This window comes from Vigna unguiculata, chromosome 1 (assembly GCF_037176805.1).
Source record: "Vigna unguiculata cultivar grain cowpea cultivar isolate G323 ecotype 2 chromosome 1, ASM3717680v1, whole genome shotgun sequence".
Taxonomy (NCBI): Eukaryota; Viridiplantae; Streptophyta; class Magnoliopsida; order Fabales; family Fabaceae; genus Vigna; species Vigna unguiculata.
In genome coordinates, this window is record NC_140792.1 from 48,841,984 (window position 1) to 48,866,026 (window position 24,043).

The 24,043-nt window shown below is 34.2% G+C and overlaps 3 protein-coding genes and 1 pseudogene across 3 annotated transcripts; 1 reads left to right on the plus strand and 3 right to left on the minus strand.

Moving 5' to 3' along the window:
• The first annotated feature begins 2,506 nt into the window (after nucleotides 1–2,506).
• Nucleotides 2,507–3,587, plus strand: LOC114191566 (oil body-associated protein 1A-like). The gene is made up of 3 exons (XM_028080813.2): nucleotides 2,507–2,704; nucleotides 2,781–3,184; nucleotides 3,257–3,587. The coding sequence occupies exons 1-3, from the start codon at nucleotides 2,571–2,573 to the stop codon at nucleotides 3,442–3,444; spliced, it is 726 nt and encodes a 241-aa protein (XP_027936614.1). The 5' UTR covers nucleotides 2,507–2,570; the 3' UTR covers nucleotides 3,445–3,587.
• A 323-nt stretch (nucleotides 3,588–3,910) lies between these two features.
• Nucleotides 3,911–11,552, minus strand: LOC114191557 (Nucleic acid-binding proteins superfamily). Its single transcript, XM_028080800.2, has 10 exons — nucleotides 11,203–11,552; nucleotides 10,773–10,932; nucleotides 10,151–10,212; nucleotides 9,610–9,769; nucleotides 9,400–9,520; nucleotides 6,766–6,847; nucleotides 6,354–6,457; nucleotides 5,934–6,012; nucleotides 5,779–5,829; nucleotides 3,911–4,206 (listed from the first exon to the last, which is right to left on the minus strand). The coding sequence occupies exons 1-10, from the start codon at nucleotides 11,473–11,475 to the stop codon at nucleotides 4,123–4,125; spliced, it is 1,176 nt and encodes a 391-aa protein (XP_027936601.1). The 5' UTR covers nucleotides 11,476–11,552; the 3' UTR covers nucleotides 3,911–4,122.
• Nucleotides 11,553–12,584: 1,032 nt separating this feature from the next.
• Nucleotides 12,585–15,558, minus strand: LOC114187076 (putative pre-mRNA-splicing factor ATP-dependent RNA helicase DEAH5 pseudogene; annotated as a pseudogene).
• Nucleotides 15,559–16,965: 1,407 nt separating this feature from the next.
• Nucleotides 16,966–22,983, minus strand: PDS3 (phytoene desaturase 3). The gene is made up of 14 exons (XM_028084818.2): nucleotides 22,830–22,983; nucleotides 22,340–22,702; nucleotides 21,821–21,909; nucleotides 21,636–21,693; nucleotides 21,243–21,398; nucleotides 20,531–20,679; nucleotides 19,649–19,768; nucleotides 19,229–19,442; nucleotides 19,024–19,126; nucleotides 18,511–18,558; nucleotides 18,163–18,208; nucleotides 17,652–17,839; nucleotides 17,336–17,498; nucleotides 16,966–17,209 (listed from the first exon to the last, which is right to left on the minus strand). Exons 2-14 carry the CDS (start codon nucleotides 22,662–22,664, stop codon nucleotides 17,150–17,152), a joined length of 1,719 nt encoding a protein of 572 aa, XP_027940619.1. The 5' UTR covers nucleotides 22,665–22,702; nucleotides 22,830–22,983; the 3' UTR covers nucleotides 16,966–17,149.
• Between the last annotated feature and the right edge of the window lie 1,060 nt (nucleotides 22,984–24,043).

The following is a 24,043-nucleotide window of genomic DNA, read 5'->3' on the forward strand; positions in this document are numbered from 1 at the left end:
ACTCTGTTAGTCCTCGTTTTTGTCGCAAAATCTCAATTTGGTTCTCGTATTTTTATTAGTTTCAATTAGGTTTTCATTTTTGTAAATTAATATCAATTAGGCCTTTTCGTCAGTAGAGAACGAACTAACACTGTTAAGTAGGTGCCACGTGTCAGCTCCTCGTTTTTTTGAATTTTTTGATTTTTTTTTTTTGATTTTTTTTTAAATTTGTTTAATTTCTTTTTTAAATTATTTATGTCACGTGTCAGGTTTGTAGTGTGCCACGTGTCAATCTAATATGGTGACACATGTCAAATTAGTGTATGAATCTCAATTTGGTTCTCATTTTTGTTAATTTGATTTGATTTTAGTTCCAAATTTTTAAAAAAAATTTTAATTTCATGTGCTCCAAATTTAGAACAAATTTAATTTTTTTATAAATATAATGATGATACTTTCATTACAAGTGATATTTCTATTAATAAATTTATATTTTAAATATTTGTATAATATTCAATATCAACAATATTTTAGAGTTGACTTAAAAATAACAATTTTATAAATTCAAATGTAAAATTTTAAAATAATTTTATAACAAATTAAAATAAATATATTTAAAATTTTAATATTAAATACAATTAATATTATTAAAATATTTAATAAAAATATCAATTTTAATAAAAATAATCATAACATTATATAAAAGTAAAATTTGGTTTAAATTTGGAGTGCGTGAAATTGAAAATTTTTAAAAAAATTTGGGACTCAAATCAAATCAAATTAACAAATATGAGGACCAAATTGAGATTCATACAATAATTTGACATGTGTCACCATATTAGATTGACACCTGGCACACTACACACGTGACATGTGGCATAAATATTTTTTTTTAAAATTAAAAATTTAAAAAAATTAAAAATTTAAAAAAAATGTAAAAAAAATTTTAAAACAATTCAAAAAAACGAGGAGCTGACACGTGGCACCTATTTCCGAGAAAAACCTAATTGATACTAATTTACAAAAATGATGACCAAATTGAAATTTTGCGATAAAAACGATGACTAACGAAGTATTTTAATCTAAATTTTACGATCATTATTTTGCGAGAGAGAAAAATTAAAATAAAAAACAATAAAGAATGATAAAGAAATAGCAATTTCAAAAGATAATTAATTTTAAATACATTTGGAATAATTCGTCATTTTGTTCGATTAAGAAATGTCAAGTAATAATTTTTTGTGCGTGATTTAATTATTCACGGGATCTTTTATAAATCATAATTTTCTGTAAATTCTTCGTACTATATCATTATTATGTTTGTTATACTTGAAATAAGTAAGATTTTAATAAATTTATGGATTAAATATCTTTTTTATGTTTTTAAATTTAGATAAAAAAATTAAAATATGCTAATATCTCTATTTTTAATGTATTTTAATTTTAAAATTAAATAGATATAATTTTTTTTGTTTAATAACATTAATTTTGTTATACATGGTTTTACATTTGAGTTTAAATATATTAAAATGTTATAAACAACTAAAACAATATTTTAAAACGTTTTTGAGATGTTAAAAATAATTAAACACAATTAAATTAAAAAATTATATTTATTTAATTTAAATTTAAAAATCAAACTATATTAAAATATTTTGAAAAAAAAATAATTTACGTCAAATTTAAAAATAAAGATGTATTTAACCATAAATTTATATTAGAACTTAATTTGTTTGGTACTATGATGCACCGATACTTTAACTTGAGTCATGTATCCGTATCTGACACGTATTATGTCTGATACTTTAGGACACTTTATCGATACTTATCAATGGATTATATAATTTACAAAATCATAGTACATTACAAGTAAATCTTTGAATAGTGATCAATTTTAGTAACAAAAAATAATTAATCACTATATAGTGATTAAATTGACAACTAAAATAGTTCTAAAAAATTATAATTGGTCTCTAAATTGATAATTAAAATAGTTTCAATTATAAATTGGTTTTTAAATTGGTCATAAAAATTAGCTGTCAAGTTTTGGCTATCAAAATAATTGGTCTCTAACATATTTATTGTTGGTTACTAAAATTGATCATTATTTAAGAATTTTTTTTAAATAATATTTTTATGATGACAATAATTTATATTTTTTATGTTAACAACTTTAGTATATATGTTTTTAGTCTTGCTTCACATAAAAACAATTATATATTTATTATGTCTTTAAGAATTATTTTATATTTTTTATTTTATCACGTATCTATCACGTATTGTATCTTATTATTTTAAAAAATATTGATGTATCATATTAGTTTCATATCAAATATCAAATACACTTATCGTATATGCGTTGGTAAGATAGTATAAAAGTCGAATAAGAAACGAACTTTAGTATAGAAGAGCCACGTGTGATGCCACTAAATTTGTGAAGGGTGCCACGTCAAGTTTGTGAACCACGCGTGAAGCTGCATGCTTCCAACGTTGTCACAGTGTTATTGTACCACTTCCTTCATCATCAATCTATCTATATATATATAACCATAACCATCTCAAACATTCAACTCATCAATCTCAGCCCAAAAATGTCGACCAACGACAACCACCCACAAGTTCTAGACGCCGAGCCAACTGAAACAGGAACCTATCTCCGTGACACTGCTACATCTGTTATCCAAAACTTCGACCCCATCAACAAAATCCACCAACATCTTTGCGCGTGAGCAAATCAATTTAATATACGTTTTCTTTTCTTTTATTAGTCTACCATGCATGACTGTTACAATGTAATGCAGGTTTCACTTTTACTCCGATGACATGACCCGACAAGTGGAGGCACACCACTTTTGCGCGCACAAGAACGAGGAGATGAGGCAGTGTCTCATCTACGACGGCCCCGAGAAGAAGGCGAGGCTTATAGGGCTTGAGTACATCATCTCTGAAAACCTATACTTAACACTGCCGGACGAGGAGAAGCGTCTCTGGCACTCTCACTTGTACGAGGTCAAGAGTGGTCTCCTCTACATGCCTAAGATTCCTGCTTCCATTCAGCGCCGAGACATGGAGACAGTCAGCAAGACTTACGGCAAAGTTTTCCATTTCTGGCAAGTTGACAAGGGTCACTCTCTCCCATTTGGGATACCTCAGCTCATGATGGCTTTCACTAGAGATGGCCAGATCTATGATCACCTAGTCAAAAGTATATATACATTTTCTTCATGTGTTTGTTGTTTACTTTGTAATTCTTGGTCTTCATGGCTTCTATTTGTAGGTTGTGCAGAGCGGATGGGGATAGACTATGATGAAGAAAGGAAAGGTAGGGAATATATGACAGGGCCAGAACATGGAATTCATCCATTGGCCAATGGAGGGGGTAAGGGACTTGAGACTCGCCTCAGGGAGGTCCACCTCAACGCCGATTCTGCTCCACCGTCAGCCACCAGGGTCTCTGTTGTCTGAACATCTTCTGCTTTACCTATATAGGGGACATCCTGTGTTTTCTGAACATCTTATGCTTAGATGTTTCGGAACTTTATATTATAAACATAATGTAATGTGTTTTAATGTCATATTATAATAAAAATGTTTTATCTTTATGTTTCCTCTGATGATTCTCTGTCGTCTATAACATGTATTCGATATGTTCTGATATTGATAATAGGTTTTTATCATAATGAGACATATTTGTCTCTGGGTGAGCCTTCAATTGTTCATATTTGTATATTCATAACGTTCTCTCTCCTTTACTCAGTCCACCAGCAGACTCTTGGAGAGATTGAAACATGAGTAAATATATAAGAAATCAACATTTCAACTCAACCTGTTTGTGATCTTTTTTTTAATATGTTATTCAAATTTTTCATTTTGATTCAATGGGAAACTTTCAACTTATATGCACTCTTTTTATTCCTATTTGAACTTATGATAAACAGAAATGTGTTCAAGCAAATTGTCGTCGAATGGAGTGTTTGTACAAGGACTATTTTATCAGTCAATTCTTGAACATTTTTCAAATACGTTGAGGAATGAGAGAATATATATCAGATTTATAAATACAATAACAGCGTGTCTTAAATTTGTGAGATGTAACTGTACAAAATAAGTGATTGTGTAAAGGAAGAGCTGAGTGAATAAGATTCAGGGGACACGCTCCAACACTCGTTGTAATGCCTTCTTGATACCTTCCTGATCGAGAGATGTAGTCAAGTGTATCTCCTGCACCTGCATCACATGAGAAAAGCATATGTCACATTTTGTATACATTATAAATATAGGTATTCCAATTATGTCAGGAAAAATAAGTGAAGAAAGAGAAACAAAATATATTAGAATACTTTGAGCTAAATTTATTATAGGTTAACAACATTTCCTTAGAATGTTAACAATATTTACTTAAAAGCGTGAAAACAGATAATTAGGCTTAAATGATTGATTAAGTTTTAAATATCTCATTTTTAACTGAGTCTTTATTAAAAATATCTGTTGATTTTTCTGTTAATGGGACTGCCTAGTCATTATTTCTCTCTACTCTTTCAACTTGTTGGTCAACTCGTTTGAAGAGCAAAGAAGTGAGTTCATCAATAAGTTAGAGACAGGAAGACAAGAGTTGCAAAAAATCAAACAACAGAGTACTTACAGGAACTTAAAACAAATATTTTTAATAAAAAATATTATTCTATTTTTTTTGGTAAAATAGAATAATAGTTCCATTTTCTGCATTTCTTTTAAGAAAAATAAATTCATGAAAAAAATGGGATTATGGCATATGGTTGTTGCAACTTAGTTGTGAACACGAATCTTTGTTTTATTTTTGCATGTTAGATCAAACTCTTACCATCAAACTAAAAGATTGTAGTTAATAGTTAGGGTTTAAATCTTTCAGTTTAAAAGAGAATGGCAGTGCGAGCATGACCATTTGATTGTAAATTAACGCATCTGATATTTGCTATGGGACCATTGATATAACTTTCCACAGTTGTTCCACTGAAAATCAAATTCATGATCATCAAACTCATGATCATGACTCTAATGCTATGGGACCATTGATATAAGTTATAACCTTCCACAGTTGTTCCACTGAAAATCAAACTCACGATCATCACTCTAATGCTAGCCGTTACATCAAATTTTTACCACCAAACTAAAAATTATAAAAATTATAACTAATAGTCAAAATATAAATCTTTCTCGTAAATATTTCTACTTAAAAGTATAACAATTCAAACACCATAATTCAATTCGATTGTGACTTACTCACCTCATCACATGACAATTGATGCAACACTCGATGCTTGATTATAAGATCAATTAAAATCTTCCTAAATTGAACACTGGTTGTAAATTGATCAATAATAGTACCGTGAATTACTTCTCAGATTATCAATTGAGTCCCTCCAATATTATTAGAGAAGCTAATTCAATCATCTCGTACTAAAAGGCCAAAATTGTATTTTTCTTTGACATCTAAACACCTGTTTTGTAGCTTTGAGGTGCATTTCACTTGCATAATGCTCAACTAGAGACAAAAATTCTTACAAACTAAAATTGATTGGGTGACTTGCTCCTCAATTATAAGGTCAGAGAGACTATTATAGATTTATTTATTCATCAAACTAAAATAGAAATATAAAGTCACGTGCAATTCATAAAACAAATATTTAACATAAAGGTCCATATCATTAAGAAGCCTATTGCAAACTATGTGTTGCACATTCCTTTAACGCTGTTTCATTTTAAAAATTATGAGGTGGCAATTGAGATTGAAAGTGTCATGCATTAATGAAAGGAAAATACCTGTCTTCCAGCACGAGCAAGTAGAGTAAACCTTTGGTTCGTGGGAGGTGCCTAAGATTCAAAAATTGGAAGAAATGAAAATCATGACCAAAATAAACAATTAAATGAATTGGCACCTTCCATTATTTAAGAAAGAATTTTGAATGAAAACTCACATTAGAAAGCCACAGTTGCAAGTCTTGCGAGACCACTCGTTTTTCAAACCCTTGACGGCTGATTCTCACATCATATATACTGTGACAGAATGTCGTCACACCATAGAAAAGTCATAATGCATTCATTCTAATTCGTTTTTTGAAAAGTCATCTAATTGATACTTCCATTTAACTAAAAGCATTAACAAAATGAAGGGCACGAAATACACGATTTGGATACAAGGATGAATATCACAGTGTGCCAGTATTTTTCTAGTCAAAGTTGTACTTCACAGTGTGCCTGTATTTTCAAGAGCGTTTCTTTTTGTGGGACAAGACAAGGCATGGTATTGTTTCTAGATGAATTTCAATTACTGAGACTCTAACTCTGATTGCCAATATTTGAAGTAGTTAAAATTTTCAAATAGTTTGAAAACATACCCATCTTCCTGTTGTAGCTCTTCAAGGATTGTTTCAAGCCCTGGAAGAGGTTCAATACTATCATCCTCACCACCGTTTAGAGAATCAAGATCAGACGAACCATCCTGAAATATAGAAATTATTGATCAAAACATTTCCTTCCACCTGCATATGAATGTATATTTCATGATTATACATGTTAGATCTTATATTAAAACCAATTGTCTTCAAGCGAATGTTAGATTTCTCAACACCCCACTTCATTGTTGTTTGCCAAACCAGGCGAGCTTACAGTAATTATTCTAGAACTATAAACTCTGATATCGTGTCAAATATCTTAAAGCCAATTGGATTAAGCAAAGTTGCTCAACATATATATAGGCTGCATCCCAAGAATTAAGGAGACAAGGTGAGAGTTCCCTACACTACAAACCTGAGGTATTACTTTGTCCAGAGTTTCTAGAAGTGGATCTTCTTCTAGCTGTTTAATTGATAAGGTGATCCTTGATTTTACCCTGCAAGAAAGATAAGTCAAAAATGATTTCCATGATGAACACAGACGAAATGTATCAAAATAGAAAAATAACAATGTTTGATCTAAAATTCATTCATGTGGTTCACCAAGTATTTATAGTGTTAATTCATGACATGGTATACAAGCCTCTATAACTATGAGGTTCATAGTTAAATCCTTGTTGTACTCGTTGTTGTAGACAAAAGTTAATTTTAACACAAGGCAGTGTATTCTTTACATCTTTCATGCTTCAAGTCCTAAGAGCTCAATGCTAACGCATGAAGGGACATATTAGATATAAAACCACAAGTGCATTCATCCAATGGCTTAAATTGTTTACATAGTTTATTCACAACAAAGCAAATAGCTTCACTGTATTTAAATCCTATGATTTCGAAGCATGGATTTAGTCAACCAACAAGAATATCAATGAAATTTTGACACAATGGTTAATTTGGTTCCAAAATTTAAATAAATAAATACAAAGTTCTAAAGGTAGTTTTCTTCTTTTAAATTCATCATTTATTTTAAGTAAATTCGTGTACGTCATTATTAATACACAATTTAACAAGAGCAAAGTCTGGCATATCAAAGCCCAAGGTCTGGACTGTAACTACTACAGACACTATGCCTCGTACTCCCCAGGTTGCCATTGATGATCCAGAATGGAAACATGCTATGGAGCTTGAATACAACGCTCTCATCAAAAACAACACGTGGACCCTTGTTGATCCTCCCCCAGGAGTTCACATTATTAGTTGCAAGTGGATTTTTAAAAATAAATATAATTCAGATGGGTCTCTGCAACGACGAAAAGCCCGATTGGTAGCTCGTGGTTTCAATCAGATAGAAGGAATTGATTATTTCGATACGTTTAGTCCCGTGGTTAAACCTGTGACAATCAGGGTCGTTCTCTCGCTTGCCATATCTCATGCTTGGCCTGTTCATCAACTGGACGTAAACAACGCCTTCCTCAATGGTGAACTTAATGAAATTGTATATATGGATCAACCCTTTGGTTTTTCCTCCAATTCACATCAAGTTTGTCGCCTGCACAAAGCCATCTATGGGTTGAAACAGGCTCCTCGAGCCTGGTATCAAAAATTAAGCAACACTCTGGTGCAACTGGGTTTTAAACCCACTATATCTGACCCCTCTCTCTTCACTCTTACTAATTCCAAATTTGTTCTACATATATTAATTTACGTTGATGACATTCTCATTACAGGTTCCTCATCACAAGCTATTAAGAATCTCATCACTACTCTAAACAATTCATTCTCGCTCAAAGATCTGGGATGCCTTCACTACTTTCTTGGTATTGAGGCTCATTGGACACCTGATGGCTCATTACTTCTCAGTCAAACCAAATATATCCACCAACTTCTCCAAAAAGCCAACATGGTCAATGCAAATTCCCAACCTTCACCTATGGTCTCATCACCTAAATTCACCGCAGATGGCTCCACAGTTTTTCAAGATCCAACTCTCTTTCGGCAAGTTGTTGGTGCCCTCCAGTACTTGACGTTCACTCGCCCTGATATCACGTTTGCTGTTAATAAAGTCTCACAGTATATGCACAACCCTCAACTTCATCATTGGAAGGCTGTCAAGCGGATCCTTCGTTACGTTGCCGGCACTCACTCCCATGGTCTTCGTTTCACATCCTGCAAAAGCTTCTCTGTCCACGCCTTTGCTGATGCCGATTGGGGTCAGACACTGATGACCACAAATCAACCACTGGGTTCTGTATATACTTAGGTTCTAATCTTATCACTTGGTCATCCAAGAAACAACACGTTGTCTCTCGTAGCAGCACAGAAGCTGAGTCACGAAGTATCGCCGCTGTCGCTACTGATGTTTCCTGGCTTTGTAACCTTCTTCGTGAACTCAATCTTCAACCAACCACTCCCACAATTTATTCTGACAACCTTGGTGTCGTTATGCTCACCGCCAACCCTGTTATGCACTCTAAAACCAAACACTTCGCTCTCGACGTCCACTATGTTCGCGATCTCGTCCACAAACAACAGCTATGTATTTGTCATATACCTGCTCGTTATCAGGTCGCCGATGTTTTCACCAAAGCTCTATCCGGTTCCTCGTTTCTACCTTTTCGTGATAAACTTCGTGTGTCTGCTTTACAACCTCCACCCTAAGTTTAAGGAGGGCGTGTTAGGGATATATATGTATGCATGGGCTTCTGTTATGCAGTCTGTTACGTCTGCACATTTCTGTTATCCATGTATTACTATATATAAACCTTTGTATCCTTCTCTTATGCAATAACATTCATTCTAACAGTTTCTCTTTCATGCTTTCTTCTTCCATCACTTTGCCTAAACCTTACAGTATGAAGAGACTATATGTCATTTTAATGGCAACATAAAAGTATTATAAATGTGAAAAATGAAAATTAATTTTAAGAGCTTATTTTTACTTTACTAAAATTCAACAACTAACATAAAAATTGTCCTATAAACTTTCGAAGAACAAATTTAATAAGTCTGCTTAAAAATATCCTCTAAAAAGCATAACTATTGGGAATCTCACCCATCAATACCGACAACCTTGGCCCTCACTTGGTCACCTACTTTTAAGATATCTCTGACATCCTGAACTAGATCCCATGACACCTCTGAGATGTGTATTAGTCCAGTAAGGTGATAAAGACCTGCATCATTCTGTGATGTCACTAGTAACTTGTTCATGGTAAAGTGAAAAAAGAAAATTGTAAACATATGAGCTATGCACGGTAGTTACCGTCAGGGAACCGCAAATGAACAAAAGCACCATAATCCTCAACATAACCAACTTTTCCTTCAAAAATGTCCCCTACATTGATCTGTTTTGAAAATTTGGACCACGCACCTTCCTTTTCAGAGAATATCAATCTCTTGTTATCCTCATCCGCTAGAATTACCTAAAATTGGAAGAAACTGCAATTATAAATTTTAAACAGCCCATCATATAAACATAGCTAGTATGTTGAAAAAAATTGCTACTATAACCTAATTAAGGGTAGAGCAAAAGATTGTGATGCAAACTGATGCACGAAGCACTAAATAAATACTTCAATATGCAAACATCTAAGAATGTTATTTTTCAAGGTCCAAATAGTTCTTGAAAAGTTGAAATAGCTCAGTTCAGATGGCTGTTGTGCAGCAAATAAGTTGCAAGAGTTTTCTAGATTCAGGGGACAATAGTTTTTTTAGGCAGCAGCTTCAGGACTAAACATTGTATTACATTAGCAGAATAAAAAGTTGTAACATATAGTACTCATTATTTAAATTATAAAGTCTACCTTTGCCGATATGACGGAACCAACTAAGCCTCTTGCAATTTCTTGGATAGGTTTCTCTGGTTCTACACAAAAGAATCAATGCTACAATAAATCAGCAATTTCAACTCCACATGCTATTATCAATACGAAGCACCTAAAATATATCGAAACAGATGATTAAATGGCTTGCTTAGACAGGCAAACATGGCCAAACACTATACAACAAGCCATAGGAAACCACCAATTTTTTATCTGTATTATGGATTATGGGTACCAAAGGATGCTAAAAGGGAAGCCATGAACGTGAATGGCTCTAAGATATGATCATTAACTAGTGTTTGACAAACACGAAGATGCTGAAGGGAAAATGTAAGCAATTTTCAACACTATAACAAAACTTTTATGATATTACAGGAAACCTATTTTATTTACATAAACTGAAACTACAGTTTCTAAAGTGGCCATAAGATTGTTTCTTCAGTGGGAGGGGGAAGTTCTTCAGCATAAAAACAGAGAGAGGGAAAGCAAGATGAGAACGTTAACGACCAGCTTTTAACCCTTTAACTCGAACTAAGATTTAGGAAAAAGGGAAAGAAGAATAATGTAAGAAACATTGACGATGAACATATAGATGGATGGATACCTTTACAAGTATGCACTGGACTCAACTCGGGGAATGGGAGAAATCCCAGAATAGAATAAAACCGAACCCGCAGGCCTCCAGAATTATAGCCTTCAATCCTACCGTTATAAATGAGTCCACTATCTTTATATGCCTTTGCAGCCTTCCAATCTGATGATCTCTACTTCATTGCAGAAATCAAGTATCAGAACACAACATACAGTGATAGAAATTAGCATTAATCCAAAGCTTAACCATTTAAATAGAACATGCTGAGGCAATAATCGATTGGAGTTTATATTCCCTCTAAATAATAGCTTTTGGGTATAACAAGATTAAGAAAAGATGTTGTGTTGCATTTATATCTATAATATGAAAGAAGTAATAAATTGGTTATATGATAAAACTAAAACTGAAAATTGCGCAAATGATATGAATAAGAATGACAGACCCGAGCAAGACGAGCGTCATCCTGTGGGTCTGGAGGAGTAGGGCGTTGAAGTAGTCCACTTTCAAGATTTTGGTCAATTTGGGTATTGCCAGAAGAAGAGATTAAGAGTTTATGAGTGTGGTAGTGATGGTGCTGCCATTGCCACGGTGTCTTCACAGTAAACTTGTGAGGGAAATTGAGGAAAGGAGAAAGGTGTGATTGAGATTGTGAAGCTGAGAGGAAGGAGATGGAAGTGTAGGAAGCGAACGTTGCAGTTGCAGAGAAAATGGGCATTATTGTTTGTTGTTTTTTTCTTTGACATAAACTCAAAGAAGTTCAGGTCTCACTGAACCTGAAAGAAAGAAGATTGAATTGGTAAATGGATGGATATAATATAAGGCACAGATAGATAGATTGGAACAACCAATGGATATGTTCCAAGTGTCGCTTCTTGCACCGCTAATCTCGTATGCTACCCCTCCTACCTCGTAAGTAGTAACTTGTGGTCGGAGGATAAACACGCAGAATTGTGTTTTCTTTTCTTTATGACTGCCATATTCTTTAAACATATTTTTTGTTATTAACTAAAATTTATGAAAAAACATAATATTTTATAAATCTTAACTAAGAGTGAAAGGGTATTAAAAAATATCTATTTCAGTATTTTCTTTCAATTAGTTTATACTATCTCATCTTTTATTAATTTATTTATTGATGGCTTAATTAATTTTTAAACTTTTATAAAAAAATATTTTAAATTAATTTATGACAACATTTCTAAGTTGACCAGAAATTAGAAAATATTACGAAGGATCTCTTATAAAAATTTTAATTCTATTTATTGTGCAATCTTTACTTTTTACTTGAATGAAATCATACGATGTTATTTCTATTTTATCTTTTTTAATTCGAGTTAGCTGATTGCGAAATGATAGTACCAAAAACATTTATCCTATTTATTAAATTTTTCAGGCACTATCTTTATAGACATTATATACTTTCGGAAAAAAGCATGGCCTTGCTAATCGAGAAATAGATATATGTAACATTATTAAATTTTCAAAATATGCTTACTCATATAACGTTGAAGCTAAATATTTTTGTCTTCCTGGGATTTCCATGTCATGAGAAACCATGTAGACGAGATCTTTGCGAGGGAAGGCAAATTTTGTAAACCATGTGCAACAACACAGCCTGTGCCACTAGGATTCAGAACACAACTGTTATTATTTCAGTAACGATAACAACATTCTACAATCCATTTTTACTGAAGAAGCTGAAAGAAATTATCCACCTCAGAGGGAATTCAATCGAATTACATTTGGAATTTAGCATGGCATATCGTATTTACAAGTCTCCATTTATATCATTCTGCCAGGAAAATTTCTAAGTTTAAAACTATATACAATTATATATTACAATATTTTTATTTATCATCAATTATATATTACAGTATAAAAGACATTGCATCAAGAGGAAGCAGATAAATTACATCTCATGCACGGCGTTTACTCAAACGCCACTGTTCAGAGACACCATAAAGTGGTTGTATACGTTCCTGACGCTTTCGGTTGCTCATCTTTGTGGGATCTGCAGCTTTGAAAAATGTTGGAGCCAATTCAACTAACCATTTAGGGTCTATGGCAGTGACCTCACGCATATATTCCTTCGTTGTCATCACAAGCTCATGATAGATAACCCAGTCTGGCTGTCTGTGGAACAAAGCTGAGCTTGGATGGATATATACAGACTGGTTCTCAACCAGGGTTCTGTAACCTTCCTGAGGGTCCTTTCTAGCAGCACGGAAAAAGAATCCTGCAGTGATGGCCTTCGTCACTTTGGTGAAGTTATTTCCAGCACTCGCAACATCTAATTTGTACCTCTCCATGATAGTGAGAAGCTGTTTCCTGACATCCTGGACTCTTCTCAACGATCGAGATTGAACAAAGTTCTCAGAACACCACGGCCCTGAAAAGTTCTTAGCTTTCCAGGACTCATAAACAGCAAGTAGAGTAAGATGGTCTCCCTCTGGCTGGAAAAACTTTGCCCTCTTCTGATCTGCTTGGCCTTGCTTTTCCCTTGGCCTGTAAAAAATATTTCCGGTTTGGATCATGGCAATTATGGTCAAAATCTCATCACTGCACCCAAGATCCACACTGGCAAGTAGCATCTTGGACAACGGTGGATCCAAAGGAAATTCTGCCATCTTCCTCCCCAGTTTGGTTAACAGGCCCTCTTCATCCAATGCTCCGAGACTGTAAAGCTGCTCCATAGCAGAAACAAGCGCCTGAGGTGAAGGTGAATCCATAAAATCAAAGGACAATAGATCGGTTATCCCCATGGCTTTCATATTAAGAGTAGTTGTTGTAAGATTTATCCTTTGAATCTCCGGAACTGTAGTGGGAGGCATCTCATTCCTGTATGCACTCTCAGTATAGAGACGATAACACCTCCCAGGTCCGGTACGCCCTGCACGTCCTGCTCTTTGTTTGGCTGATGCTTGTGAAATTGGAGTTATCACCAAAGAGTCAAGACCTTGCTTCGGGTTATAAACATTCTGCTTGGCAAATCCAGGATCAATTACATAACATATCCCGTCAATAGTCAAAGAAGCCTCAGCAATGTTAGTGGCCACAACCACTTTCCTTTTCCCAGGTGGAGCAGGTTCAAATATCCTGTACTGCATTTCACTAGGAAGAGCACTATAAACCGGTAAAATGATGAGCTCTGGAACATTCTTACCTAATCCCTTCATTCTCTCAACAAGAGATTGGCAAGCAAAATCAATCTCTTCTTGACCAGTTAAGAAGAGAAGAATGTCTCCTTCAGGTTCTGTCAAGTGGATCTGCAGAACAGTGAGTAAAGATGCATCTAAGTAATCACTCTCAGGCTGTTTAGCATAAAGTATCTCCACAGGAAAAGTTCTACCAGGTATTGTAAAGATGTTACAGTTAAAGAAATACCCTGAAAACTTCTCGGCGTCCAGAGTAGCAGACGTGACGATCAATCTCAATTCAGGCCTACGCTTCAGGAGCAGCTTCAGCAGTCCAAAAAGAACATCAGTATAAACAGTTCTTTCATGGGCCTCATCAAGCATGATAACAGAATACCGTGACAGAGTCTCATCCATCAACATTTCCCTAAGAAGCATACCATCTGTCATGTACTTGATGAGAGTATCCGATCCAGTGCAATCCTCAAACCGAATGGCATAACCAACTTCCTCCCCCAATCGACAACCGAACTCTTCCGCAACCCGCTTTGCAACAGACACTGCAGCCGCTCTCCGTGGTTGAGTACATCCAATTTTCCCCTGTGTGGTGTATCCCGCTTCAGCAAGATACTGGGTAATCTGAGTAGTCTTCCCAGAACCAGTTTCTCCGATCACCACCAACACCTGATTATCATGCACAGCCTGAACCAATTCATTTTTCAATCTATAAATTGGCAAACTCTGCTTCTGCTCTGGAATAGAAAGCTTTGATTTTGGCCCAAAGGAAACGGTTTTTCCGCTGCTCCCCTTCCACTCCGGCATGTCCAATGCAGATAAACCAACACCCCTAAGCTCGTGAGCAAGGTGTCTTTCACCTTTGTCTGGCATAGGGTCTTCCCAAGCGCGATTGAGATCTTTTGGAATTGAATCAAACATTGAACTATGATGTTGTTCTCGCACTTCCCTTCGTTCTTTGGCAAGTGCAGACTGAAGCGCCGCGCTGCGGAGCAGAGAACCTTCTGGATTCTTGAAAATCTTGAGAGGAGACATGTCCATTGAGTGTTTGGTTTGCCCCTGCAAGAACGCGGGTGCATCATCATTCAACTCAATCTCAAAATCTTCATCATCATCATCTTCTTCTTGGCGTGGCAATCCATCTCCGTCTTCGTCCTTATCGGGAGAACTCAATTTTCCGGCGGCGGTGAACTGTTTTGCTTCCCCTTTTTCCGGAGAGGAGATTCTCTTGAGAGGTTTCAACGAAGAACTGCCACTGTCCTTTTCTTTGGCTTTGGACTCTGTCTTAGCGGGTTCAAGAACTGCGCGAACAAGGGTGAAAAACGTTCGGACAAGGTAATCAGGAAAATGGGCACCGTTGTCGTTGAGTACGGCGTTGAAGTGGTGAAGGTTGTCGGATGAACGAGCCAAGTGGATGATGAACTCGGCGAGGACCTTGTCGGCGGCGCCGGTGTGGGACTCCAACTCGGCGCAGACCTTAGAGAGGAGCGACAAGTATTGAAGCGTGCCGAATCCATCGTTCGCAGCCATCCTCAGAATTGAGATTGAGACGCGTAAGAGAAAGTGTGTGTGGTGTGAGATGAGAGCGTAGGCTCCAAGAAATTCACGATCGCAGAGGAACCGTTACCTCCACAATCTTGCGCTTTCTACACTATTTATACACAATTTGAATTGCAATAATTTAATTTTTTTTATGCTTCAAATTTCAAGAATACATATTCTTTTCTTTTAAAAATAATAAACAACACCTTTTAAAAAATAGAAATAGAACAACGCGTTTTTTATTAAATAAAAAACGCGTTTTTTAAGTAAAATGAGTTTTTTTTTTCTTTCTTGGACAACACGTTTTCATCTCATAATAAGCTAAATCTATGTTTGACTTGATCAACAAAAAAAAGTTATATTATACTCTTAAACTCACTGCTCACCACAATTAAATTGTTAAAATGATGTTCAAATTAATTAGTCCCATATTTTTAACATTCAGATAGTTTGATAGATAAGTTACAGATACGGTAAGTACCAAGAATAAAAACATTTAGATAATTTGCTAGACAGCTTATATTTGATTAGATATACAGATATTAAAATGGGTTTCAACATGCGGATTTGAGTAAGGTTGGGTTGAGAAAAATATCAATCTTTTCAAGAGTGGATTGAACTCAACCCGACTCACTTAACCCACCAACATATTTTTTTTTTAATAATTATTTACTACTCCTATTATATGTGTTCACAATTTCATTCTTTCAAATGCTAGAATGTTGGTCAATAATATTTGAATAGTTTGAATGTTTAATTAATTTGATTGTCAAGTTATATATGTTGATATTTTAATCTTTAATTATAATCTTTATAATAAATTATTCAAGCAATAGTCTTATAAACAATCTTTTCTAAACTAGTATGACAAAAATGTATAATTTTTTATTTATATTTTATTGAATAGCATGACAGAAAATGTGTAATACTAATCATGTTTTCTTAATTATATGGATACTTTCTTGGAAACAATTCATCATATATTAGTGGTGAGCATGATCAAGAGATTGGTTCTTGATTTTACTATGATTGTCATCTTATGGATTACTTAATTTTTTTTTTTAAATATTGGAATACTAAAAAATAAATAAATAATTTTTTTTATGTGAATTGGTGAGACAACCCACTTAATCTACCAATCCGTGGTGGGTTGAACCGAATTATAAAATTTTTAGCTCACCATAAAATGAGCCGGGTAGGATTCACTCATTTTCAACCCGTTTCGTGGTGTGAGCCGGATTGGCTCACTTTCACGTGTCTAATTAGATCTAATAATATCAAACTGTGATATAATGTGCTTGACAGTATACCTTTTATTATGATTACTTAAATTTAAAAGACGTAATATATTTTAATTTGTTATATAATATTTTATAAACATGTTTAGTATAATATTTTAAAGGCAAATCTTTTATGCATTATATATATAGTTATATTATTGCATTTATATAGTTTATATCAGTTTGCTTAGATATGTGGCCGTCTGGAAATAATTTGCTACTAAGTAAAAAATGTAAAGAAAAGAAAACTTGGATGTACAAGTTTGAATAATGACAAATTTCGTTCCAATACAATATTGACACATGCCATTTGTTCTTTGTAGATTATTCTTCCCTGGTTTCTTAGCTTGGACTGAAGTGATGCTACTCCTGTATTTATACCATAATTTATTTTCAATTCTTGTTTCTGTTGTTTCTATTAGACAACACTCGTTTCAGCCATTCTTTTCTGGCCTCGACCAGCAAGTACTTCACAATCCTGCAGAATTTGTTTAGCAACCCTCAGTGACACCAATGTGATGCATAACTCTAATCAAAGGAAAAACATTATTCAAAAACTTAAATGATAGATGTGATACACAGATATTTTTGTGATAGATTTTACCTGTACAATAGCTTGTGCACACAGCTTCCCTGAAAGAACAGCACCTTCCATTGAAGCTAAATATTTTTGTTTTGTGTAATCTCCAGCTAAGTAGAAACCTTCAATAGGAGATCTTTGTACCGGACGGCAAGGTTCACAATTTGGAACGGTTTTGTAAACCGACCTGAAACAATGTAACAAGTTCCACTAGGATTCAGAACACATTGAATGTAATGGCTATAAATGTCTCTATTAGTTCAGTAACAACAAAAACGTTCCCAGTCCATGTTTACAAATGAAGAAAAAATAAATAATAAGGTTTGATCTTCAGTCAAACCTTGGTGTTTTAACAACATGGTACTTGAGAATCTTTGCTTTGCTTTGGTCGGCAGAAATTTCATCAGGAAAGAGTTTGGCAAGCTCAGACATCGTGGCTTCAATGATATCTTCATCACTACGTGAAATCCATTCTTCAGCTGGTGCAAAAACCAACTCTAACATAGACCGGTTTGGGTCATAATATTCCTGCATTACACCATGAAACAGAGTCACCCAACAACATTCCAACATCTAATGATAACCAGACCAACATGCAGAAGAAATTCAGCCTCAAACCTCAAAAAGTAATTACATAAATATCTGAAAACGGAAATAATTTGAGCTGCGAGGGTTTATTGTTCATCCGGAAAACACTATACTATCTCCAGTTCACAGCATAAGTGTCTTTACTTACATATTAATATTAATATACAAAAGGGCGTGCTAACCCAGACCCCATGCAGGATACATTTTGCATATGTTAGAGGAAATAACTCAGTTCAAATCAATGACATGAAAGAAGTGTTTACCTTGCAAGTTACAGACATGTCAGCATATACACTCAGAAGGGGACTTCTGCACGCAGAAAAGTACAAAATATACGAGATGTAAGGTGATGAAAATACTTTATTTATATTAAAGATACATTGTAAGAGTGTCAACATTTAGGGAGAAGATATCTTCTATACTATTTTCATGTTACGATATTCAGTTCGGCTTCTGATTATTATACCGAGACATATTAAACCGACCTAATTTCCCACTTTATTAAGCACAGAAGTTGGCTCGTAATATGCAGTTATGTATCAGCAAAACCGAGAGACATGAAATGAACAGCGTTTATAGACATTACTAGTATTTCAAAGTGTGAGGGAGACCTGCTAAAGAGAAGGTGATCATATGTGTTCTTCAGTTTTCTGTCAAACCTGCAGACAGGTTGCAATGCAGCATGTCACCACAACAGTGGAGCTTACGATATAAACATCACCACAAATACTACAAATTAATTTTGTCTTTGTTATCTAGAATTCTGAAAAAAAAATAACAAATTTAGGAAAATATATATTTAAAATGAAGTTTAAAAAGTATATTACTGAATAGAGACATTAGGTGAGACTTTCACCCACTTATATACTAATCACCTTACTATAGTACTAAAAACCAAGTAGACAACCATTCAATTGGAAGAATAATATTAATTATTTAATTATAAATTTCCAATTGTCATTGATTCAATTTAAGACAAATCACAAATTTGTATTCCAATCTTTTCAGTGAATTTTGAGTTTTAATATATTGACAGCAAAATGAAATAATGGTGGCTGTAATAGTTTGATTTAAAATTAAGATTTGCATGGACTTATTTTTCAACATCAAAAGTCATTACTTACCATATGTGAACATTTATGACGGGGACTCCAACTAATTTGTCCAATCTCTGGAAATATGGAATCCCTTTCCAGTTGTCAGGTAAAAGAAGCTTCAGAATATCCACTGTTTTCGAGAAAAAGAAATCCTCAAAAAATTGGGGATGGAGATTAAAAATACCAGAAAAAGAGTTGATTAATACAATGGGAAAATAAGAGAATAAAAAACCTGGAGTTGCAAACACGTAAGCATCCCCCTCGATCACCTTCCCATTACTTAGTAAGAAGCTCTTCACTGTTCCATCATCATTTAGCTCAATTTTTTTAATGCGTGAACTGAGATGAACTTCCCCACCCAATGACTGAATATGATCAACTACTGGCATACAAAGTCTTTCAGGGGGATTGCCATCCAAAAATGCCATCTTAGAACCATGTTTTTCCTATTGAAGATTTAATAATATAACAATTAGTTGAAAGAGAAAAAACTATATCATAAGTTCCACAAAAAATATTTGTGAAATGAAAGGCCATCTTAGACTTTATTACTAATCTGATTCTATTAAATTATTATAACAGGAAAAAAATGACCTTGCTCATCGCACAATAATGCTAGTAGAACAGTGTCTAGAATAGGAAATGATCACACCTGAAGGAATCGGTTTAAAGCAATCAATATACATTGCATTGAAAGTTCATCGGGATTGATGAAGTTTAGTGCCTTCGACATTGCTATGAACACCTCATCAGTTACTCGATCAGGAACACCCTATCAAAAGGTGAAAACATTTTGTTATACTCAAATTATTGCAAGACAGACCATGAGAAGGTTGCCCTCAGTACCGGTGAAATCAACCTATGGTGGTAGATGGAATCTATTTTAAAGCATTATCAAATAATACAATCTATTTATAACTATAGCTATAGATATCCTTTCTATGTTTCGTAGTAAAATAAATTACTACAACTGCCACCATTAAATTAAGAGGTATATAAAAAATAGACCAACTTTATGTAATACAAATCCTACCCTTGTCTCAATCACCTCACCAGCAGCATTTCTACTTTTGAGTTGGGAAATGACACCCACCTTAATCCTCATCTCTGACTCCAGCATAAGGATTGCAACAGATACACACTCATACAGAATTTCAATTATAAGCTCTAAGTATGAATCACTAATTGATTCATTCTAAGTGCTGTAATGAAAATATCTCAGTACATTATTTCATACTAATATAAATATCTTAGTTTGAGTTTCAAATCGATAACTATGTATAGCTTAAGACAGTAACATGAGATTCATCTGAGTTAACCAATCAAATTCTAATGATAAAAGGACCCATTATTGACGTCATCATTAAGTCACTTGAAAGTCTAGTCCTAAATCACCCCATTTCAGTGTAGTCAGAAGATGGTCAAGACTCCATCAACAGCAAACAAGACTTAACTCGCATTAGGTCATGACTTGGCATTTAGCAAAGTTACTTCAATCTATCAATCTACTGGTAAGCTTATACTACTGCTATACCTGTTTTATCATCCATTCTTTAACAGAAAGACCATCTTGAGCCTCAACATATGCCTGTCCACCAAGCATAGCTGGCAGAAGCCCAATTGCAAATTTGACTTTCTCTGGCCATGTCAGCATCTCGTTGTTCCTCAATATAGCCCAGATTCCTATTATCAGATTCATGACATGCAACTTATAAATACTGGTTAACACATTTAGCACGTAAGGTACAATGAAACAAAATACTGGTTAACATTTAACCATCAGTTGTTTATTTTTAGAACAGAAAATATGTTCATGCCCTGTAAACCAGACTGATGAAGAAAGAGATAGAAATAAGAGTATAAGAATATACAAACCAAGCTAAATTGCTAGTTCTCTGTTTGGCTTTGCAATTTTTAACTTACATAAAATGGAACCAAATTAACCCTTCTTGTTCCAATGATTATTGAATTCATTGACATATACTCAAAATCAAAATTTGACTAGTATATTGGGTTAAAGTCTCCAATGAAACTAAAAATCCGGGATTCTGGTTTTTGAAGCACTACCCATAGCAATAGACAGGACAGTTGCTAGACAGTATTACAAATTTGGTAGTAAACAACTGCAAATTCTGCATGATAGGCTTTTCAAAAGACAAAGACATTCAATGTACTTTTTATAGAGATATCCAACTTCAGTTAGGTATATATTAAAATGCACACCTATAATAAGTCTTACATCTTACCATTTAACGGGGATGGAAGGATTTCGGGAAAATCAAATCGACTAAACTCCCCGGGTTTACTTGGCATAGCAAAAATCATGGAATGCTCCTTCCATTGTAACCGATCATTAATGCCAAGTTCTCCAAATAAGTTCTGCACATTAGGGTAAGCCCCAACTGCAGGAAAGGGGAAAAGGTTATAAAGCAAAGATAACTACAAAACAAGGATTCTAATAATTAAAACGTGTTTATTGATCAAATAATATGATCATCCAACTTTTTACACTTCTTCGAATTCTCTTTTATCAAAGGGGAAAAAATTATAAATAAAGTCATCATATTATTAACTTGAAAGCAGAAATATTAAAGAAAGAATTGAGGAAATGAATGCGTAGCAGAAATTGATGAACTTACAGAAGATGTGTAGACCTGTTTCATACCAGTCTCCATCCTCATCTTTCCATGCAGCAACCTTAGAAAATGAATAATAGTATAAACACAACAAATTTATTATCTAATTAAACAGCACGCTAAAATGATGAACAGAAGTCGTAAACAGTGACAATTTATTGACAAAGGGGGTTAATTAGCAAGAAAACCTTTCCACCTAGAACGTCTCTAGCTTCCAGCAATATAGGCTTATGCCCAGCATCAGCCAAATATTTTGCAGTCGATAAACCAGCCAATCCTGCACTAATTTGAAACATGCATCAGCCCACCAAAGACAGAGAGATCAAAGCTCAGGTCCAAGATTAGTTTACAAACAAGTTTATCTTTAAATATCAAACATGATATCCGGGTACCCCTTTAATTTGAAATTTCACGAAAAATTGAAGATGCTGTAATTCCATGACGTTTTTTACTTACAGAAACGGAGATGTGTGCGTATATCTATTTAATCACAAATGAAGGAATTCCTGATGCCTGTCCCAAGCAGGCTCCTAAGTTCTAACACATCAACATTAGAAGACAATGCATGAAATGAAAAGGGTATAACCGTCCTAATCTGAAAACACCTAGAACAACAAAAGCAAGAAAACCCACAAAATTTGGCAGCAAAAACACATTTTTCATGCATAAAACGAAACATACAAGCATAGGCATAGCTTGCTTATTACCTGCACCGGCAATAACGACCTTCAACGGTTGTAGTGGACGCGGAGAAGTACGAAAGGTTGAAGACAAGTAAGCAGCTTCGATGAAATTAACGGTGTTTTCAAGCTCCGGTCGTGGATAATCGGCGCAAACGACACGCAAAGGAGAGAAATGGTTCCTCTTAGAAGCACGAACTGAAGCGGGTCGCACACTAACGCCCATAGAGTCGCTACCACCAAACGACAACGCAATTCTGGCATCTGCATAACCCAGCTTGGGATTGGATATGTGTCTGGCGCCAAGCTGGCAATTCAAGTTGGCAGCAGATATATATCCAGAAGCAGCCATTGGAGCAAAGAACCCCAAATTGATGAACAAAACAGCGCCTGAATTAAAAACATGCATGTTAATAATACTTATAGCGGAATTGAAGTGTATGAAACTGTACTATGAAAGTTGAGAAGGGGACAAAAATCAAAAAGTTGAAAAAGTGAAAGGAGAGAGATTGAGTACCAAAGGAAGCTTGCAGAAGAGAGAGAGAGAGAGAGAGAGAGAGAGAGAGAGAGTAGTGGAGAGAGCACAGGCGCAGCGCTTTGAAAGGGTGGGTGTTGTGTGGTGCGTTTTAAGAATGAATTTTGGTGTCGTGAGCTGAACCTGAATGGAAAGTGGGAAAAACTAGGACAAAATCCAGATCATAAATGACGATAATACCCGTTACGTCTCTTCTTATTTATGTCTTACTTTGGCCAACACAATACAAAAAATTCTGGTACATGTTCCTGGGTTAGATAAATCATAACGTGGGTGTTCGGTTCTGCAACCCGAGTTCAATAAAAAGATTCCTAGTCAACTTGATTCTTGTTTCATGCTTCGGAAAGTGTTAAAACCGTTTGGATTAGTTTCTTCCGTTTTTCAAATTTTCATATATTAAGTGTTTATAGTATAAAGAATGATGTAGGAATGAAAAAAAAAGAAAAAATAAAATAATATATATATATATAAGTTCATTCATGTATAAATACTTAAAATAGTATTTATTAATACAAATATTTCTCATCAAAATGTATTTGACCGTTTTTTTTTTATTTTTCACTTCTGCCCAATTGGATATGTTTTGAACAAAAAGAAAAGTAAAAAATATAATAAATATTGTATTAGTAGATGAGATGATGACGGAAACAAGGAGATACTATTATACTTTAAGAAGTGTTTAGGAAGGAGACAAAAAATAATAAATATGATAGGTAATATTAGTTACACTTAATTTTAAGTCTTAATTAGGATACTTCTGTTTCAAAATCAATAATTAAACATTCAAAATTAATTAATATCTCTTTTATGTACATTAAAATTAAGTTTAATTAAGTTTTAAGTACCTAATAAATGTAAGATTAAGTAAGTTTTAAGTATTTAATAAATGTAAATTTTCAACTGAGTTCATAATAAATTTTTATGGTTTATTAATTTTTTAAAAATTAAAAATTTTTCAATTGAGTATTTGATGTTAATTCTTCTGTTAATTAGGTGATTGTTAAAGAATTTTGGAACCTATTTCATAATAATGGCCTCGAAGTCTTGCCGTGATTATATCATTTGAACCTCAAAAACATTTGAAACTTCATCATGGTGTTCATGGTGGGAGAAAAAAGTTCCAATGAAAGTGTTATCCTTTGGAAATAGAAACATCAGATAGAAGCAATTCACAATAATAAAAGTAGTGTTTCGTG

What these genes read in the sequence shown, in the direction of transcription:
- LOC114191566 (XM_028080813.2), top strand. Translation starts at nt 2,571, where the DNA reads ATGTCGACCAACGACAACCACCCACAAGTTCTAGACGCCGAGCCAACT. An exon ending in ATCCACCAACATCTTTGCGC is followed by an intron (nt 2,705 to 2,780) that starts GTGAGCAAATCA and finishes AATGTAATGCAG; the next exon opens with GTTTCACTTTTACTCCGATG. An exon ending in CTATGATCACCTAGTCAAAA is followed by an intron (nt 3,185 to 3,256) that starts GTATATATACAT and finishes TTCTATTTGTAG; the next exon opens with GTTGTGCAGAGCGGATGGGG.
- LOC114191557 (XM_028080800.2), bottom strand. Translation starts at nt 11,475, where the DNA reads ATGCCCATTTTCTCTGCAACTGCAACGTTCGCTTCCTACACTTCCATC. An exon ending in ATGACGCTCGTCTTGCTCGG is followed by an intron (nt 10,933 to 11,202) that starts GTCTGTCATTCT and finishes GCAATGAAGTAG; the next exon opens with AGATCATCAGATTGGAAGGC. An exon ending in TGCAACTGTGGCTTTCTAAT is followed by an intron (nt 5,830 to 5,933) that starts GTGAGTTTTCAT and finishes TTTGAATCTTAG; the next exon opens with GCACCTCCCACGAACCAAAG.
- PDS3 (XM_028084818.2), bottom strand. Translation starts at nt 22,664, where the DNA reads ATGGCTGCTTCTGGATATATATCTGCTGCCAACTTGAATTGCCAGCTT. An exon ending in GAGACGTTCTAGGTGGAAAG is followed by an intron (nt 21,694 to 21,820) that starts GTTTTCTTGCTA and finishes TCATTTTCTAAG; the next exon opens with GTTGCTGCATGGAAAGATGA. An exon ending in CTTTAAACCGATTCCTTCAG is followed by an intron (nt 19,443 to 19,648) that starts GTGTGATCATTT and finishes AATCTTCAATAG; the next exon opens with GAAAAACATGGTTCTAAGAT.